Source organism: Ambystoma mexicanum, chromosome 2p (assembly GCF_040938575.1).
Source record: "Ambystoma mexicanum isolate Mex_15411 chromosome 2p, UKY_AmexF1_1, whole genome shotgun sequence".
Classification (NCBI taxonomy): Eukaryota; Metazoa; Chordata; class Amphibia; order Caudata; family Ambystomatidae; genus Ambystoma; species Ambystoma mexicanum.
In genome coordinates, this window is record NC_090923.1 from 661826758 (window position 1) to 661847451 (window position 20694).

At 45.0% G+C, this 20694-nt stretch overlaps 1 protein-coding gene across 3 annotated transcripts in view; it reads right to left on the reverse strand.

The window, feature by feature from the left end:
- LOC138566663 (F-box only protein 27-like) overlaps positions 1-20694 on the reverse strand; it is a 1347647-nt gene that overhangs the window by 176354 nt on the left and 1150599 nt on the right. For all 3 annotated transcript variants that reach the window (XM_069644226.1, XM_069644225.1, XM_069644224.1), the window contains exon 8: positions 15904-16015. In XM_069644226.1, the coding sequence (XP_069500327.1) occupies positions 15904-16015 (112 nt within the window). The remainder of the gene's footprint in view (positions 1-15903; positions 16016-20694) is intronic.

The window sequence follows — 20694 nt, forward strand, 5'->3', positions numbered from 1 at the left end:
AGAGTTGATGACACCAACACCCCAATTCTCCTGCTCGTTGGAGCCATCCTGGGAAACGGACACAATTTCTATGTTCATGGAAGTGATTTATGCTGATTGGCTGCCTCTCTTCTTCATTTGCACCCAGAGAAATTGCTTTTCTGGGCTCTTCCTTCTTTCTGGAGCCATCTTCGTTGTTGCTCCTGCATCTGGCTTGATGGTCTGACTCCTTTCAACCTTCTGGACTGTCGTTGGTCTGGGTTTCAAGCTCCTATATATTTAGATTCCTGCAAAGGAGAAGAAGGAGGAATCTGACACAGAGGGGTCATAGTGTTTGCTATAGACTTTTATTCAAAGGTAAAAAGCAAAAGAAAACTCTATCCCTCCCTAACTTTAAGAGGTGTTTCCCTGTCCCAACTGAAATAACTAGTGTCATAATGTCCAAAACAAAAGTTCCAATGTCCAGTGCCAAAATCCTAACTCTGTCCCTAAATCAACAGAGGAAGGACTCCCTTCCCATGGACAAAAGGCAGTTCTTGTCTTAATAGGTCTTTCACAAAGTGGTTGCAGCCCCTCCATTGCTGTTGGGGGGAATGTCTGCCTTCCCCTAACCTTCATCAGGCTTAGAATTGGGGTCCCATACATTGGTTGGCAGCTTTGGCTTCCTCTCGCTGTATACTACACTGAAGAACAGCTTGGATGCACTCCCCAATCTGTAGTGGGCCCATGACCCTGGTGGGCAGACCTAGATGCCTTTCAGCATGTACTGAGACAGAGAATAATACCTGGGACAGACTTCCCAAGCTGTAGTGGGTCTTTGATCCTAGTGGGAAGACCTGGTTCCCTCTCACCAAGTACTGCACTGAATAAGAGTAGTATGGATGCACTTCCCAAGATGTAGTGGGTCCTTGACCCTGGTGGGCAGACAGGGATCCCGCTCACCAGGGACTGCGATGAAGGAGAATAGCCTGGGCACATGTCCCAAGCTATAGTCGGTCCCTGACCCTGGTGGGCAGACAAGGTTCCCTCTCACCAAGTACTGCACCAATAGGAAGCAGCCTGGATGCTTCCCAGCTTTGGTGGCTCCCTGGCCCTGGTGGGCAGACCTGGTTCCCTTTCACCAAGTACTGCAATGAATAATAGTAGCCTGGATGCTTCCCAAGCTGTATTGGGTCATACAGGCTTGGTGACACTAACCTACCAAGCACTGTATGAACTGTCCATCAAGTTCCAGTTCTCTTTATTTGGGTTCAGGTTCCAGAATTTTGATCTTAGCTTTCCATTCTGTGGGCTTGGTGAACTCTCCTGCCAAGCCTTAGTACAATTCCATGTACTTCTTTGCTTTTCCCCCACTGCATTAGGGACTCAAACCCTCCTTTCCCAGCCTTCCGACTTGTGCCACCACCTCCTTGAACATTCATCACCTTCACGGTTACCCGCGTACCTTGTGGTGTGGTTTGTGCAATTGTCAGCTTAGTTGAGGCAGATGTGCTTGTTGTGGGCTGCAGTACCTTCCTGGAGCTTCCCCTGATCTCCAGTGGCTCTGCAGTCCCCTTTAGTTCCAGGACAGCATGGCCTTGCACTCTCGTGCTTCCCGGATCTCTGGGGCACCCAGAGTGTTAGTCCGCATGCGGACCATGCGGTCCTAACGTCCCGGACCGGCATTGGACTCTCAGCAAGTTGGGACTCTCTCTCCCTGTTCCTTGCGTCCTGGTCAACATCCACCTGCACATCGAGTTTCTCCAGACTCTCGCAGTTTCTCTAGGAAGGGCTCGACAACGTGTCAAGTCCCTCTTCGGTTTTTATCTAGTTTCTTCCAATCAAATGTTGCAAGCCACTAGACTGGCAAAAGTGGTTCCAGTGGTTATTCAGTATTGCTCTGCACTTCCTCCTCATAATTGAGTGCTGGTGTGGTAACTCACTAGGAATCGCCCTCGTCTCAGTACTTTCTACTTGCACTGCCTTCGAAAGGTTCTGAAGAGGTTCATTACCAGTAAGCCGACGTGAGGGAAGGAAACACTGCACTTCGCAGGTGGGATTCAAACCCAGATATTCAAGAAAGTGACCACCATTATGATATGCCCTGTTTTGGAAAGGCTCAGTTTCAGCCGAAACAGGCGTCAATAAAAAGGGCTCTCCCACGGGAGATCTATGATATAAACCTACACTTAAGTTGTTCCATGACTAAATATAGAAATTTGTAACTGAAACCAAACAAGTGTGGCGGAGTCATTTGGCCTCATCACGAGTTGGGCTGTATTCCCGGCTGTAATACCGCCGACTGTAATAGCCTTAGCACCAACCGGGCCGGTGGTATTACCACTGGATCACGGGTTGGGCCTTAACGGTAAATCCCCATTCCTGAATGGGTCCATTGGATCCAATGGGGAATTTTCACAGTTAATACTGCGGGCTAATACAGCTGGCTGTAATACCACCAAAAACAGGGATTTTCACCTCCGGAAAAAAGCTAGAGGTAAAACAGCCGATTTAGCGCCCAACTCGTGATAGGACCAGCCCTTAAATGCAGTGGTAATACCTTTACCACCGCATTTAAGGGCTACAGCCCAACTCATGATGAGGCTCATTGTGTGAAAACCCCAGAAAATAGGAATGAAGAGGAGTGAGGTGAAGAAAAAGTGGAAGGCGGTCTAGGGTCATGTGATTGGTGAGAATACAGCATTCTCCCGATGTGGTCATCACTTGTCCCCAAGGGGGTTTCCCCTCCCATGAGATCCACCCACTGAGTACCACCCCCAGCGGGACCATCGGTTAGCGGCCTCACCACCCTGGTCTCATGGGAAGGGGCTTCCCCTTCGGAAGCAGTGACGACATCTTGGTATTTATCACATTCCATAGACCACATCTGGAAAAAAGAGCTGTACACACTGGGTTGTTTCAGTCTTCCTGAATGGACTTTTCGGGAACCATCCCTGGAGTACTTAGCTCTGGGCCTTGGGTTGGTGGGCTATTCTCAATACTTCCTGTCTGGGGTCCCCGTGGTCAAAGATCTCTGAAGGTGTACTTCAACATTTCCCATTCATTTGTATTATGGCTAAATTCTCCTTGGCTGCATCTTTTCCTGAAGCTGCTAGGTCTCAAACCTGGTACTGGAGCTCTTCTTAAGGGTCTTCTCTGGCGCTCCCCAGGGCTAATAGCTGCCTACAGACTGTGTCCTGTTTATTCCTATGGGTAGCGTTTAACACACCTGAAACTCTTCTAAAGTACCTTTAGAGGTAGGTACTTGCCTTTGGACATTTCCCACCTTGTGTCCAAGTGAGCGTTGGACCAAAGACAACTTTAGCATGAGCCAGTGATTTTAAGTCTACTTTTAAAGTCTTGCATTACACTCTGCCTAATTCCTTTGCCAAGAGAGGTTTGGTTCACCTTTTAGATTGGATTACTTACCTTCCTGGTGTTTAGCAAGCCATAATCCTCCAAGAGCATCCAAAAATTAATTGGGAAACACTGCAGGTACTGGAACTGGAAAATATCTATCCACCGTCTGGTCTACTTAAATGTTTCGGTCCCCACCAACTATCGAAATACCTCTCGCCAAAAAATACATATTTGCTGAAACTTTTAGAAAAAACTTACCCTGATCTGATTTGGGCAGCAGACTACAACATTTTATAAGAATATCTTCGTTATGCACACCTGTACACATTTTTTAACAGGGATCCCTCCACCTATAATCTTTTATTAAATAGCTCTTTTTCCATTTTAAATTGGTGGGATGCTCAATATGAGGCCTGTATACCGACCCCCTGTGTATTTCTCTCCTGGCCCTTTTAGTAGTGAGTTTGATGAACAAAAAGGATATGAAACTAGTTTTATTAAATTCCTGCTCCAGAAGGGATCTCTTATACGGTGAAGTCAGCCTTTTGCCATTTACATGTGGTACAATCTCTGCATCTAGCCATGTACCAATGCATTCCAAACATTAAAAAACTCCTTTTCCCCAAAATCCCCAAACAAGTCTTTCAAGATAAAATGTCACTCTTCATATATTTCAGCTGCCAAACACAAACCAGCAAACACAAAAATGTAACCATCCTGCATGTATCCCCAACCCTTCATTCTCCCACAAATCAAGGACCAGCACCCGCGCCTCCCTGGGTGACCCCAATGGCGACACAGACTAGACCCTCTCAAAATACAAGAGACCACGCTTATCTCCCATTACATCTGATTAAAGGGAGATCCAAGAGACCAAAATAATGTATCCTGCTCTGTCACCTTGGCTTTTGCCATCCAGTGCCTGCTACTTGCAAGAACACTCACCCACGTATAGTTATGAGCGAATTATATTTTGGGATTATCTCTCTAAACATGACAGAACCCCTCTTCCCTATATAATAACCAAACATGACCACATCTAAGATACATTCCCTGGTGCTCCTTAGAGAAGCTATCACTGACTAATACGTTGTCTCCAGCCGCTGGACTGCAAGTGTTCAGGAGGTTTCTGCACCTAGATTTATCTGGCGGGGCATTCAATTTCTTGAATTTGTGCGTTCAAGGGAGTAATATTCTTCTACTTGGAAAGTCTGATCCATTTCACTTTGAAAGTGAGTTCAGATCCATTTTCTTGCTTCCTTCTGTTGTCGGGTGCCCCACTGAAGTCTGTGTCACATCCTCAATGTCCTCCAGGGCCCTCAGAATGTAGAAGGCCTCCCGAAACTCAAAACTCAGAAAGATTATCTCACACAATACTTTATGCCTTTCTCTCACAACCCCATAGCATGGTTATGATATTTGTGCCTTTAACTGAGCGTCAAAGACAAGAGATCCTGAAGGATAGGCATCACGTTACCCTTGAAATGCAGTTGGTTTCCCCTGCCTTTTATAAAAAAAGAAAAATAATGTCAGTGTAGTTGTCACATCATATTACAATTTTTTTATTTTTTATTCAAAGCTTTCAGCGTAAAAAAATACAAACTTTTGCTTATAAACACATTTTTCCCTCATCCACATACACAAGCCAAACCTATTGTTTTGTTTCTTTCTTAGTTCTGCATCAGATTTGATCCAGGTTTGGCTGTGTGTTAACCAAATTTTGTCCGTTATATTTTTGCACCATTTCAAGTTTCTTTAGCAGTGATTCAAGAAAAATCCCTAAGGCTTTAGTAGTTTTCCTATTTGGATTGTCGTATAGGGCTGACCACCATAGGTCAGAATCTAGATCGCATGCTGGAGACAGTATTGGTTGTAATAGGCATCCCCTTTCGGTTGTGAGCTCTTGGCAAAACATGATTAGGTGTCGAGTCGTTTCATCTTCTTGTTTGCATAATCTACAAAGCTTTTCTTTTGCCTGGCCGTATCTGACCAGGTTTGTCCTTGTTCTTAGGATGTCCAAACGGAAGCGCCTTATTAGGTCTCTATGCTTCTGATTGGCGCTTTTTTGTAGATATCCTGGCAGTGTCTGTGGGCATCTAGTTATCTTTTTGGACAAGGTATGATGACTCGAATTCACTCTCGCACGTTCTGTTTCTGCCCAATCAATTGATAGCAGGAGAAACTTTACTCTCTTTGGATGTTGACATAGGGCACTCATTGATACGTTCATGTTTTGCAATAGTTTCTTGCATTTTAGTTTCCATTTGTCCAAAGGCCAAAAGGGAATTCCTCCTCCTTCCTTCGTTAGTATTTGATACTGTTTTGGACAATCTTCTATTGAGATTTTTCTATAGGTGGCCAATGTTTTCCAGACTATTCGAGCTTGCATAGAATATAATCCCAGCTCATGCCGTATAATGCTTATTGGTACACATATAGGGATTTTCAGCAATTTACGCCAGAATCTGGCTTCAAATTTGTCCCACGTTTCCCACGGGATTCTCAAGGCCGTTTCTCCCGCGTATGTTACGGTAGGGATTACTTTAGCGTTGTAAAATTCTACAATCGGGAGAATGGAAAATTTGCAGAACTTTCTTTTTAATATAATGCCTGTGATGTTAGTTGATCTATTTTTCTCTGTAGATGATCAATCCAGGGTTGCTCACTCCAATTCGGACTCACAATTGCTCCTAGGTATTTTGTGTCTTTCACTATTTTTATTTCTTCATTCTCTATGTGCCATTTGAAAACTTTCTTCGAAGTAGGACCTGGTTTTGCGATTATCATTATGACTGATTTTTCTGGATTAATTTTTTGTTTGATTTCTTTCAAATGAATGTTTAAGGCTTCCAGTTTCCTCTGTAGCCCAATTGGGGTTTTGTCCAACACTATGAGATCATCTGCATATAGTAGATGACGTATTTTTGTTTCTCCTACTTTAGGAGAGCAAGCTCTTGGTGGTTCCAGACAGTCTTTAACGTCCAGGATATAAAAGTTGTAGATTATGGACGCTAGTGGGCATCCTTGTTTGAGCCCACACTTTGTTACGATTGCCTTTGTTAGATTTCCCTTTCAATCCAATCTAACACGCATAGATGTGTTTGTGTGGAGGATTTTGATGGCTTCTATCAGGTCTCTCGGGCAGCCTTTGTCTGTCATTTTGGCCCATAGAGTTTGTCGATCCACACTGTCAAAAGCAGCCGCTATATCTATGGAAGCAATAAAGAGTTTTTGGTTTTCTTGGATGGTCTTTGCTTTTAGTAAATTTAGAATGAGGAGATTTAGACTACAGTCTACGTTTTCTACGAAGCCTGCTTGTCTATGATCGAAATTATCAGAGGTTTGAATCCATTCCTTTAATCTTTTTAGTAATATACCGGCAAAGAGTTTGCCTATGACGTCCAAAAGAGATATTGGACGATAATTCTCTGGACATGCTCTGTCTCCTTTTTTGTGTATCAGAATAGTGATTGACGTTGTCCAAGATTCTGGAATCTGCATTGATTGTATTATTCTTGTGAAGAATACAAAGCACATGTTTGCCCATACCATCGGTGCTTGCTTTAGTATTTCATTTGTCAGGCCATCTGGCCTTGGGGCTCTGGATCGGCTTGCTTTGATCAATGCTAGGATTTCGCTTTGTGTAAATTTGATATCCCAGCCATTTCCCTTGTTGGTTACTTGGGGGGATAAATCATTTGTAAGCTCACAGTTGTATTTTGCTTCAAAGTATTGTTCCCATTTGCTTTCATGTATGGGATTAAGTTGTTCTTCACCTTGTCGATTTCCTTTTTGATTTAGCAAGGACCATAGGTATTTTGCATTTTTATTTCGTGTTGCCATAAGCATCTGTTCAGAGTCCTTTTGAAACAGTATCGCCCTATGGGATTTGACCCAATTTCGATGCCCTTTTTTCAGGGCCTTACTCTTTATTGCCATATCATCACAAGCAATATTCTGTTTTTTCAGGGCTCTCAATTCTCGTGCTAGCTGTCGTTTTTTATCCGCTACTTCGGCATTAAAATGGTGCACCCTGTTTTTTGTGTTTCTTCTTTTAGTTGCGGTGGCCACTCTGAAGATGGTAAGACAAGTTTCATACTCAACGTCTTTTCCTGTTCTAGATTCCCATTTGTTTATCGATTTGATTAGCAAAGGAATCACTTTTGTTGTTATTCTCAGTCTATTTCGACCCTCATTTATATCAACTTCAGTTGGTCAAATATTCTTTTTTTTCCCGTGTCAATTTAATTTGTCTCTAAGCAAGTGAGTATTAGAATTTTATGATCACTACTTTTTGTTGGTAGAATATTTAGAGACATTATAGTGCCAAAAGTTTCTTGATCTACGAAAAAGTAGTCCAGAGTTGCGTTTGAATTGTACGATGCCCATGTGGATTGTCCCACTAAATCTCCTTGGACACTACCATTCACTTGTAAAATGTCACGGTTCTCCATTTCCATTTGCCATTTTCTTGTTCTTGATTTGTTTTTACCGATTATGACTCGTCCTGTTTGCCTGGTTGTTTTTGTTTTTGTCAGAGGTGATGTTAAGGTCATGTTAAGGTCACCGCAGAGAATTGATCTAGGGCCTTGTCCAATTTTCCCTCTAATGTGTGCCCGATCAATCCGTAGGTCGAGGCCCCTCTTGTCTTGAAATAGAGTGCTCACAATCTCCTGAACTATCTTCTCTACTTGCACTGGGGTCTCTCCTTCCATGCCTTAGATTACACACCCTTTCTTTAATCCCCCACATCATCAACATCACAGTCCAACTCTTTATTCTGGGCTTCCAACTTGGCTAGATGGATGCCATATTTTAAATCTTTGCCGAGGGTTCCCCACCCGGCGACGGGGAGTGTTCGTGAGCATGTGAATCCATGCCAGAACCATGCTGGAGAACAACAGTTACAGGTAAGTAACTTGTTCCTCATCCCAGTGTGCTGCTGTGAATGCTGCCGGGATCCGTGGAGGTTTGGGTGGATAGATGTGTTGTTGGGTTTGGGCCAGTGTTATTGTGCATGTATCAACAGAAGGTTTCAAGAGGAGGAAGGGAACAGCCAGGGTTTGAGGGCCTTTCTGAATGCCAAGTGATTGTCAATGTTGCAGAGGTGCAGGGGCAGCGAGTTCCAGAACAGCGCTTGGACAGACGAGGATCCGCCCAGTCTGGTGCAGTTGTAATGTGGGACAACTAGGAGAGATTCTGTGCCAGATCGGAGTGTCATTGAGGTGTGGCAGCGAGTGACTTTGTCTTGTAGGAATTCCGGGCTGGTGTTGTGGATCGCACAGTGAGTGATGCACATGGCTTTAAAGGTAGTGCGTCGACCAATAGGGAGCCAGTATAGGGCTGATGTGTTCTCTGGGAGGGAGGCTAGAGATCTGGGCCCTTTGTAAACAAATGAATGTACCCTTACTAGTGATAAATGCTCTTAGCAATTGTTTGGTTGGACAGATACAGAGTTTTAGGCCTGTCCACAAGTTTTACCAACGGTTGGTCTACTGAGTAGCAGATCCAAACATGAGGTCAAGGTGTACTAACCGCTCACTGTGTTAGAAATTACAGAGATTAGAAAGCAATGATTTATTTTCTGATCATACAAAAGAACATATAGTGCATAAAATTAGAGATGATGCTAGGAGATGCGACATACATATGGGAAAATAATAACAATTGACAATGGCATCAAATGACAAATGAAAGATGTAATACATACAGCGAAGTGAACATAAAATACTGTATGGTTAATATACAGATAAATCTCAATAGTTATTTCATTGACACAGTAAATATACATACTTGTGTGGACACATAGGTGCTTTGCGATAAGTCCAAAGGAAAAAGGAAACAACTAGGCTATAAAGTCGCCCAAATTTCAAAGGTGTCCTAATTAGTGGATGATTTCCTATTCATGTCGAGTATTCCTTCTAATTATAACAATAAATGTTACAGGGTCATAGGGAAAACAAGATATCTTTTAGCCAACGTGGCAGAGACTGAATGAACAGAGTCTAGTAAAACAGGGAACCGTTATAATCAGGTGTTCCCGGTTTGTTTCACGTTTCGGCAGATTTGTAGTGAATTGCGTCCACCTTCATCAGGGCTCCGTAGGGGCGACCCTGCCGGTGCTATATATCCCAAGTTCTCGGTTTTCGGTCACTCAGAGGCCTGAGGCTGAGCATGGAAGATCCTCAAACTGGGTCCCGCTGAGGTATATGGGAACCCGGGCAGTAGTGGTAATCTACATGATGGTTCTGCTGGTAGAGTGGCTGTGATCCACTGGGTGGTTGGTGGGTTGAAGCTGAAATTATTTTTCTTGTCAGCGGGCTATTTACTGATGCAAATCCTGGTAGAGAGGTTCGGTTGGACCTCCTGTGTAGGGAGAGCGAGCTGACCGGCTTGCGTTAAACACGTCTGAGCGTTGTCTGTGGTAGAGATCTGGGCCCACCATTACTAAAAACAGATTTAAATTTGGATTTTTCCAGTAGGAATATATTGTTTTGATATCTACGGATTTCATCGGAGTGAGTACTTTTAATTGTGATGTTGGCATAGGGCCTATTTGAGAAGTATCCAGTTGAGATGTCTCCTTCACTTCGACACATGGAACATGTGTTCTTTAATTTCACAATCTGGAAGCTCTAGTATTCAGGATAGGGATTGGGGCCTAAACTGGCAGTTTAGGAGTCCAGAAGATTGATAGAGAAAACTGTTGTATCCCCTTTAATTTAATGGCCATCCCAAGAAGATTCCCATTCAGACTAACCAGCTGTGATGGACTGGTATTCGACTATTTGTTCTTTAGGCTCTGGTATTGCATTCGTTGTCGCAGTAGTGGTAGGGATGGGCAAAGTTGGGGTAGATAGTTGGTATTAGGGTGGGTGATGGATGAGATGCTCAGGGAGTCCTACTAAGGAGAAAAGGTAGATGGGCTATGTGTGCAGTTGGACTGGATTTATTGTGGGTCTCAACTGTATTCTATCAGGCGCTGGGCCTAAATTGGAGGGAGGTAGAGGGTTTTGAAGCCCCACAAGCTGTTACGTTACCGTATGTAGCATTTATATAGCACCTAATGCCATGCCCTCAGTGCTGTGGGGTGAATGTCCTTGGATTTCTAGAATGCGTGTGAGCACTTTAGCCAAAACGAAGGTAGGAACGGGTGGCTAAGTCCCAGCTAGCGACCCATGGAGATCTGCTTAGTGGATGGGTGCTGTGATGGACTGTCGGGCGATAAAGCTCGAGTTATGTGGGAAGCCACCGTTTGAATTTTTGTTGAAAGTAGCTTGTCTTACGGCAAAGGTGCTGTGCAATAGTGTTTGTGTTGTGTGGAGAGAGTGTTCCTTCCGCTAAGTTACGAATTTGCAGTGTGCAAGGGGAGAAATGGGTTGGCTGTCCTGGGTTCATTCTATGTGCAGTCTTACGGTCTTTGATTCATTGTCCCAAGTATGCATTTCCTGTCCTCATTGCTGATTGTAACAAACGCTGATACTCCTGGGTTTGGGCTTTGGATAAAAAAGGAGCATTGCGATCTAAGTTCTCAATGAATGCATAATACCCTCTGAGAGGTTCTTAGAGTGAGATTGCCCTCCCTGATTCAAAAACAAGGAGCCCATTTCATGATTACATGCAGAGGCCTGGCCCAATATCCTGTGCTGTGCAAACCATGAGCGAGGGGTCAGAGGTGCCCGGTTGTCCTACGGGGATGATTAGCTTGCTTTTTAAGAATTCTGTATTTATCCCCCCCTGCATTGAAGTGAATTGCTTTGCCCCATCCAAGCCCACATGGGGGCAATACCTGGCGCACGGGTAGGATTCGTTTTAGGTGCGAGTTTCTGAAGTTGCTACAGGAGTCGTCCAGGTGTGACAGTGGATAGCAGCTGACCGATGGGCAGGTGCGGCAAAGTGGTGGGAGGACTGTTGGATGAAATGTGTGAGATGTGCGGAGGGGCAATATCAGGGGGTGCGAGGGGCAGAGAAACGGGCACCTTCTAATCTGGAGAACTTGTAAGGATGGACTACCAGGAGCTGTACCGAGCCTGATCTGAGGATTCTGGTGGGGTGGTAGTGAGTTAGCTGGTTTTGGAGAAATTGTAGATTGTCCGGTGGGCCATGCACAAGGCTTTGAAAGTGGCCCATCGGCTGATGGGCAGTCAGTGGAGTGTCCTGGGTGCTCTGGGGGAGAGTGAGCTTTCTCAGTTGTTATGTTGTCCGCCTAGGTAGAGGGAGTAGTCTAGGATTAAGAGGATGGTGGCTGTGATTGCAGGATGTGGAGGGTGCATGATCTGGATACTGCACTGATGTGATGGGAGAGGGTCAGGCCTGAGCTAAAGGTACATCCTAGGTTTTTGACTGAGGGGGATGCAGTGGGGGCTGGTCCTAATGAAGGCAGCCATCGGATAGTTTGGGAAAGGAGAGCTGTTTTGCCACAGATGGGGTTTCCTTTTTCATGGTTGAGGAGCAGGTGATTGTTGGTTATCCATCTAGAGGTCAATGTCGGAGTTGGGATGCAAGGTCTGGGTTGCATGAGGAGGCTAGTTGGGAGTCCTGAGGATGATCTGGGTGTCATCATAGTTGTAACAGGTGAGATTGTGGGAACGGAAAAACATGGGGAGGGGAGAAAGCGGTTGAAAAGGAGGGGGGAGGCCCTTCCATCCATCCATTGCGAGACTGGGCAACAGAGGAGAAAGGATGGAGAGACAATTTGGGAGAAGTCAGAGGAAAGAGGAGATAACATCTGAGGGCGGAGTCCTTATGCCAAGGTGAGTGTTCATGGGGATGGAGTGGTTAATGGTGTTGAAGTTTGCTGAGTAGTCAAGGAGGAAGAACAGTGCATTCCTCAGTCCGATGTTCTTTTCAGGTCGTCCTGATGGAGGGGTTTGAAACCCGACTGGGCAGGGTCAAGAAGGTCGTGGGTCTCTGAAGAGGCAGGGCTGAGAGTAGGCCGTGCAGTCTAGTAGTTTGGATATGAAGCGGTTGTTGGAGATGGGAAGGAGGGGGTTGTGAGAGGGCCCTTTTGATTTGACGTGAGAGGTTTTGTATTCAGGTGGGAAGATACCTGCTGATAAGAGTGGTTGATTATGGATCTGGCAAGAGTGCCTGCACAGGTGGCACTACATTTCCCATAGTAGGACCTCTTTTCTCTACCCTTATTAATCACAAGGCACAATTTTTGAGAAAGCCCTATATGGGATGCTGTGTAAACCGTCGAACTGAATTTCAAGGAAGATGGCCTTTCCCAACAAAGTCACTTCAAGCATACTTTTGCAAAACCCACACAGGTGACAAGGTTTACAGACATGCAATGTGACCAGTGATTTAGTGTTTGGTTTTTAAAATTGTGTTTGACCTAATTAGCTGGAATGACAACCAAGATTCTTCTTGTGATTGTTTCGAGGCAGAAGTTCTGAACAAAACTCTCTATTTTGCTGTTACCTGGCAGTGAGACATTTTAGAGAAGCATAGCAATACCAGGGTCTTCTATTTGGAGATGGTTTTATACCGCCTGAGGCCTTTGTTTGAATTTTGGTTCTGATTTTGAGAGACCCTATTTTCTTTGCTCCATGGTTGGCTTAGCCTTCCCATCTCAAATTAAAATAAAATGCCAGCTGTTTTCTTTTGACAGTTTTGTCTTAGATTCTAGATTTTCTGTGGGTCCCATTTGTTGATCTTACAAAAGAAGCTTTCCTTTTTGGCAATAGCGTTTTCAAAGCATTAGCAATCCGTGGTCAGTGTTTGCTATGATGATCAGTTTTCATTACCTCTATCTTAATACTGAAGAGCCTTAATGGCTAGAAAAGTTTGGTTGACTGGGGTTGGGAGGTGTGGGGGCAGGGTTATCATTGGACTATCTGATTCAACACATCATGCACTTACTTTATCCTGGGAAAGATTGTTTTTTCCCCTTGAAATGTACGATGAATCAACCATGCCAGATTGGGATTGTATGGGTGTGACGTATCATGGGGTCACGTCACTGCTCACTGGGGGGAGCACTTCCATGAGAGGCTAAGGAGGTGAGGTGGCTACACGATGGCCCCCCTAGTGGAGGTAAAATGAGGGAGGACCACTTGGTGTTTTTACTGATAACCACCATATCACACCTCTATGCTTACTCTCTTCTATACACCATCATTCAACTAGAACACAGATATACCCCTGATAATTCGGCCTAGCTGTTCACATACAAACACGACCCAACGATCACCTCATCACCCTAATAAAACACAGCTAGCTGAAGCGCATTCTAGATTGCATAGGCGTTCCTCAGGCCTAACACAGCCAGAACCCAATCTGGGTGTCCACCCACCAGACTGAACACATCCAACTGATTTATACCAATGATATATAAAGCGCTATATAAATGCCAAGTAACATAACATAAATTGTCAACTGGGTATTTTCTACTGCTTCACAACCATATTCCACCGTCTTGAATTTACCCCTCAAATATGCTATGGAGGCTTTGACTGCTGAGCGCATTGCTTTGATTTTGGCTAGGGGGTCTTCCATTTCCTGCTTAGTAGCAACTTCCGTCTTCAGCCCTGCTGTTATCATATTATCAGAGGTAGGGCACTCCATTGTCTTTTCGTTGGAAATATCAGTGGGAAGATGTGCACAACTCAGGAGAGTTTATTTCCACTGAGGATCGGGCCAGACAAATGCACACAGAGGGGCATTCAGCAATCCTCGACTGTAGAAAACAGGAGGAATTCCTCACCAGCAGTCACTTTTACGTTACATAGGCCACCCGCAATGCCAGTCGACCCACCACCAAGCCATGTATAGGCAGTAAACTGGGCTATCTTGGGACGACTCAATCCAGGCCTCAATTGATACAGCTTTCATTGTAAGCAAATAACCCTCCCACAGATGGCCTCTTCATTCCACACTGTGTCATAGGACTTGGGGCTGATCAGTAGCAGGTCTACTTTCCACCTCAGGCCAGCTACTGCAGCTCTTCACTGCAGGTTCTGTATCCCAGAGGGTGAAGCTCGCAAACCCACTTGTGTACCCTGGGTCTATTGAGCCACCATATGGGGCTCATAGCTCCGGGGCTCCATGCCTCCCAGCTTGTAAAACGCCTCAGAGAGCAGGAGCTATATGCGGTTAACTCAGCCAGGTCCTGGTCCAGAATTCAATGCAGCCTTCTCTCACAATGACCCGCTTTCTTCTCCTCCAGCCTGAAAGCAACACCAAATGGGCCAGAGGCTCCAAAGGCTACCCCACCTCTCACCTTGAAATCCTCTGCGAGAGATGGGGCCCTAAGGGATGAATACAGCAGAGTTCCATTCCAGGCAGCGATGCAGTCTTCTCTTCTTGCACCGCTTCCATTACTCTCATGGCTGGCAGTTCTGGAGCGCTCTTCGAAGTGCTTCGTGTAGCACCACCAATGCTACTATGCTGCTGTGTTCCCCCACTGTCTGGAGTCAATGCAGCTGGGTAGGGGGACCCAATACAAGAAGGAGCCTGCATATATGGACATCTTTGAGCAGGGAGTTTCTGTGTTGGTTAACCATTTTCGCCAAAACTACTTGTGGCTTAAAGCCACAACCTACTTACAATGCATGCTAACGTTTGTTCGATGTATTTTCCTTTTTTCTCAACTCTTGCAACCTGAACCACTGACAAACCACTGCTGCAAGTTAACGTAATATAGCTATCAGCGTTAAGACCTGTATTACACAGACGCAGCAAATTGCCAAACTGGGCCTGTATACATTGGCAAGTTGTAAATACAGGTCTGTGCAAATGTTCATTGCATGTTTGGTTAGTGCTCCTATATTAAAGTCACCACAGAGTAATATATCCTGACCAATGCCATACCATACGATTGAAAAATTAGGTTTCCACGTACAAGGAAGGCAACTGTTAGTGATGACTCAATCCTACAAGTTTTGCCAATTTGATGTATACCCGAGCAAGTTTGAGAATCTTTCTCCTGAAGTGGACTAAGCACATCTTTCCAAACTAAGTTTTACGAGAACAGACATCTTGTACTTTTACATTTGTTACTTGGCACAGTTGCATACGGATCAATAGTTACTAACATAGAAGAAAAATATGAACAGGGTCCCTATGGATTTATGATACTCAATGAGCATGGTTGATCTATTCTAATCACCATCCAAAACAAAAAATCACAATGGAAGGGGGTGAGGTAATAAACTGTCCATTTCAGATCCACCATGTCGGTACAACATAGCTTGCTTTGTATAACCGCCAGACCGGTAAAAAATTACTGGCGCCTGACTTCCCGGTGCCACTGGTCTATTCCAAGTCTGGCGGCCGGGAAGTCAGGTGCCAGTAATTTCGTTAATCCCCATTCCCATAGAGTCCGGTAGGACTGGGAGTAGGGACACGCACGCACCAGCACCATTTTTAAGAGTGCCAGTACTTCCGTGACGGCTTTGCCTGATGTGACTGTACAGCGGCTCCGGCAGGCAAACCTGTAGTTTGCTGGTTCGGAAACAAGGGTTCCGGTGAGCATGCCAGCACCCTTATTTCCGGACCGGCAAACTTATAATGAAGCCCAATATCAACCTTCACTTCATGTCATTGCTTCAGCTACGCAGTATTTTACAGTTTACTTACTAATATGTTGAAACAAAGCATGTCTGTGCTTCTGCACCCTGCACGTGAGTACGGTTGTCCTCCAAGCTCCAGTTGCGTCCCCCGTTTTTAGCATGCCAATAGCGCATCCCTTCTGTAAAACATAAGTTGCATCAATTGTAGACAGAAAGGAATGGCTCCTTTTGCAAAGCACAGGCAAAACAGTATCCACTGAGGGAGTCTATTACAGGCAATACTAGATCTGGTTCAGTCATTACATAGCGCAACCACCACAAGCTTCAAGTGCCTTTTACATTGCTGCACATTGCAGAAAGAACCGTTTGGGAAGGTACTGAAGACTTGAAATAATGACATTTCAGGGGTCGAAATTAAGATTAGGTGAGCAGGACATAAAAGCAGCTCCTGGTTATCTGGCATTAACGAGTGAAAAGGAGCTAGCCCTAGGGAACCAGGAGCTAGTACATACCGTTTGGAAAATCTAACTTCAATGTAAGATGCAAATTCAACGTTTTGCTTATTTTTTATGAACCCTTATGCTTTAAATGCCATAGAGATGTGTCATAATGCTTATTTAAGATCGTCCAAATGCACAGAGTTACATTCACATAGGTGTGTTTGTTTGGCATCAGTTGGCCTGGGGAGCCAACAGTAGCTCCTGGTAGCTGTTGGTGCCAAGGTAACCAGGCTTTTTATGCTTCAAGCAGGAGCTAAATAGCTCCCAGCTCCCCCCAATTTCAAACCCTACATTTCATCGGACTATTTAGGGGTGAAGCATTATCTTTTTAATTTAGAGAGTTAAGTGTTTCTCATGTGCTTCCTCAGGACTCAAATTTCAACACTACGATCTGAAAACTGTAGAAAATAAATTGTTTAGTCATTCATATAAGGCAATGATCAAATTGAAAAACATAAATTTAAAAAAAAACAAGAAAAAAGAAATCATATTTGTACAGTATAAAAAGTGATAAAACCTATTAAGGAATAAGTTTGTTACCTGTAACTCCTGTTTTTCAGCATGGGTATCTTTCATAGATTCACATGCTGTTTGAATATTCACCGTCAGACTGGGAATCCTTGTTAACATTAAAGCAGCTTAATTTGAAATGATGAACTGCAACCACTTGAGTGTTCTCTCAGTGCCATTTTGGGTCATGTACTCCTTAGTCAATAGGCAGTACCTCCCTTAGCTCCTCCACTGGAGGCCATCTTCAGATTTGCAAAATGCATGCAATAATGCTGAAACGAGTCAGGATGAGCCACATGCTTGTCAGGTGGGAGGTTCCCATGTGAATCTATGAAAGATACAATGCTGGAGAACAGGAGTTCCAGGTAAGTAACATATTCCTTCTCCAGCATTGGATCTTTCATAGATTCACATGCTGTTTGAATAGATTACACAGCAGTTGTGGTGGATCGGAAAAAGGAGGCCGACTCTGATAAACCAGTTTATATTCAGCTTTATTTAAAAAAAAAAGGAAAATGCCTTACATTCCCTATTCTATGAGGTGTCACAACTAAGGTGCTTATCAGTCATCAGTGAATGTCTTAACAGAAACTGTTCATCGTTCAAAACGAACCTAACTAACCCTACCACTATAATAACAACTAAGAACAGGAGAATGACTCACTTCTCCTTTTAGGTGGTTTTCTGTATGCAAATTACTTCTTCAATAATTAATCTTCAAGTAACCTCTGGTTATGGTTTTGAAACTACATTTTTTATTAAGTCCAACAAATGCAGCACAGATAAATTATATTACAGTTGCTGAACATTGCAAATGGATGATCTGCTTTTTATATTTAACCCTCCCTTCCCATCCGCCCCCCTTTTCCACCATGTCCCCCCCACTTAACAACCCATGTGAGATAAAAAAAGAGGCAATGAGAGCAAAAGAAATGTAAAAAATAAAAATGTAAAGACCCCCTAGCAGGCCACTAAGCAGTTGGCAGTGGACATGCACCACTCAGGCATTGGCACTCAGAATTGTTCTGTTCCGTTACATTTTGGGCAGTACCTCTAGATGATATGGGATGTGATACTGGGGTAAAAAAAAAAACAGAGTTGCTGTTAAGTTTTAGGGTGCTGGTTTATTCTGATCCCAGAACCCCAAAAAAGGAAGCCATGACATGTCTATATGTGAGTGTGAGTCTAATAGTGCGGCTGTGAGGCTTTCTATGTCATATATCTCTTTAGCTTTGCGCATCCACTCTTTTTTGGACGGCAGGACGCTACCCTTCCATCTTATAGTCAAAAATACTCGGCCTGCTAGCAGTAGGTTTCTGGGCAGATGGGGAAGGACCAGGTATTGTTCTTCAACTAGCTCTACACCAAGCAAAACCAGAAGGCGGATCATAGGCCTTTCCGATCCTCTCTATGTCTTGAACCCACCCCAGGATTTCTTTCCAATAAGTTTGGACCCTGGGGGAGCCCCACCACTGATGCCAATAATCGCCAATGTGGGTGCACCCCCGCCAACAGTGGGGGCTTATCCCTGGGTACATCTTAGATAATCGCTGGGGAGTGAAATGCCACTGCATAAGTAGCCTACAGTTGTGCATTTTGTATTGGACTGCGATTGTGGAGTTCCAAACAGCTCTGAATATTGCGGACCATCCCTCGAAGTTTCCCTCACACCCCATGTCTTTCTCCCACCTAGCTTGTATATGTGGTGTTGGTAGGTGTCCCCTGTCCAATAAGGCGCTGTAGAGGTTTGCAACAAACCCCTAAGAGACAATGGGCCTCATTACAAGTGAGGCGGTAAGGGGTTAATTGCACCGGAAAAGGTGCCGACGCCGTTTACCCCGTACAGCCTCATTACGAGGTTCCCTCGCGGAACCCGCTCTTGGCGTCTGGTCAGACCAGACATCCTTTGCGGGTCCCGCGAGGGGACCAGCATGCTAACAACAGGCCCATCATTAACAGGCCCGTTGTTAGCATGCTCCCCATTCCCATTGAGCCCTCCGGGGGCTCAATGGGAATGGGGATGGTCCGGGTTCCCTGAATGGGGAAATACTGGGTCCTCCAAAAAGGGCATGGCTGCCTCCAAAAACTCGTAATGAGGCCCAATGTGTATGTTGAGTACATTTTCAAATGGGGTGAGAAGCCTCTGAGGTTGGGATTTCCACCTTAGGTCTGTAAGAGCCCCCTTCATTTGCAAATACAGCAAAGGTTGGATCTGTAGGCCTTGTGGAGCCCCCTCTAGCTCTTCTTTGGCTAGGAAAACCCTGTCTCTCCACATTTGTCCCACTCTAACAAGACCCTGTTCGTTTTGTGGTTGAAAGCGGATAGGGTCTGCTATGGGATCCCAGAGGGCCCACAACGCAGCCAGGAATGGGTGCTCAAGCACTCTACGTGGCAGTGATTATTGAGGACTCAGAGCATTCACTCAGCGTGACAGGGGCCAAGAAACGGTGTTCTAGGTGAACCCATTGTTTGCTTTCCGATTCCCTTAGGTGGTCCAACAGCACCCAGAGTTGGGCCGCTCTACAATACTCATACATATCTAGGTACGCCATGCCCCCCTCTTACTTTTTGGGAGAATTACGGTTTTGTAGGTGATATGCAGCCTTTTCTCTTCCCATAAAAAGGCCAGCAAGGCACGCTTGACCTCCACGTGGAAAAATTACGGGAGAATAACCGGGAGAGACTGGAACAAGAAGGGAAGCTGTGGTAACACATTCATCCTGACTGTCCTGAACCTTCCAGCTCTCAAGAGCTTCAGTTTCAACCATTTCTGGATGTCCCTTTTAATTGCTGTCCAAACCGAGGGAGAGTTCGCCTGGAACAGTTCCCCTTGCTGTTTTGTGATAGTAACCCCCAAGTATCGAATGCTCTTATGGGCTTGTTTCAACCCCCAAGAGTCTGTGGAGTTGCGTGTGGGAGATTTGCTGGTGTTAAGCGATAGGGCTACCGTTTTGCTCCGATAAATCCAAAAGCCTGAGTGGGAACCATATCCCTCTTGTGGCTAAGAGCGCTGGTACAGACCTAGACGGGTGCATCAGGTAGACCATGACATTGTCGGCGAACAATGCCAATTTATACTCCTACCCAAATGTACAAAACCCTGTGACTAAGGTATTCTTCCATATAGTCTAAGCTAACAATTCCATTACCAACGCAAAGACTAGGGTTATAGGGGGCACCCCAGCCTAGTGCCTTGGCTCAGGGTGAAGGGGGGAGATGCTACACCATTGACCATGACCTTCATCCATGTGTTGCGATAGAGAGCTTGCACCCCAATTATCCAACAAGACCCTAGTTTAACTTTCCGCAAGACTTGGAGCATAAACGTCCATCCCACCCTATCAAAGGTCTTCTCCGCGTCTACCGAAACTAGTTTTGGGTCGAAATCCCTGAAGTCAATCGACGCAATTAGATCTAGTGTTTTACGGACACTGTCCGAGCCCTGTCGCCCCTTTCCTATACCCAACCTGATAGTTGTGTATGAGCTTCGGTAACACCTTGCATAATCTGTTAGCAAGGATGCTTGCATAGATCTTTGCATTAACGTTCAGCAGGGAGATCGGCCTATATGAACTGCACTCAAGCTTATCTCTCCCTTCTTTGGGGAGGACAATTATCCTTGCCTCTGTGAAGGATTCTGAAGCATGGCCTGATTCCATGATGTTGTTGAATTGGAGGGTTAAGAAGGGTGCGATGGCACCCTTGAAGGTTTTATAAAAACCATCTTGCCCCAGAGCTGACCCTGCTTACAGTCTGGAAATGGCAGCATCGGCTTCCTCTGCTTTCATGGGTGTGCTCAGCTTATCCAAGTCTGTGCTTGGCTCATGGAGTCGAACGCTGGAGACTCT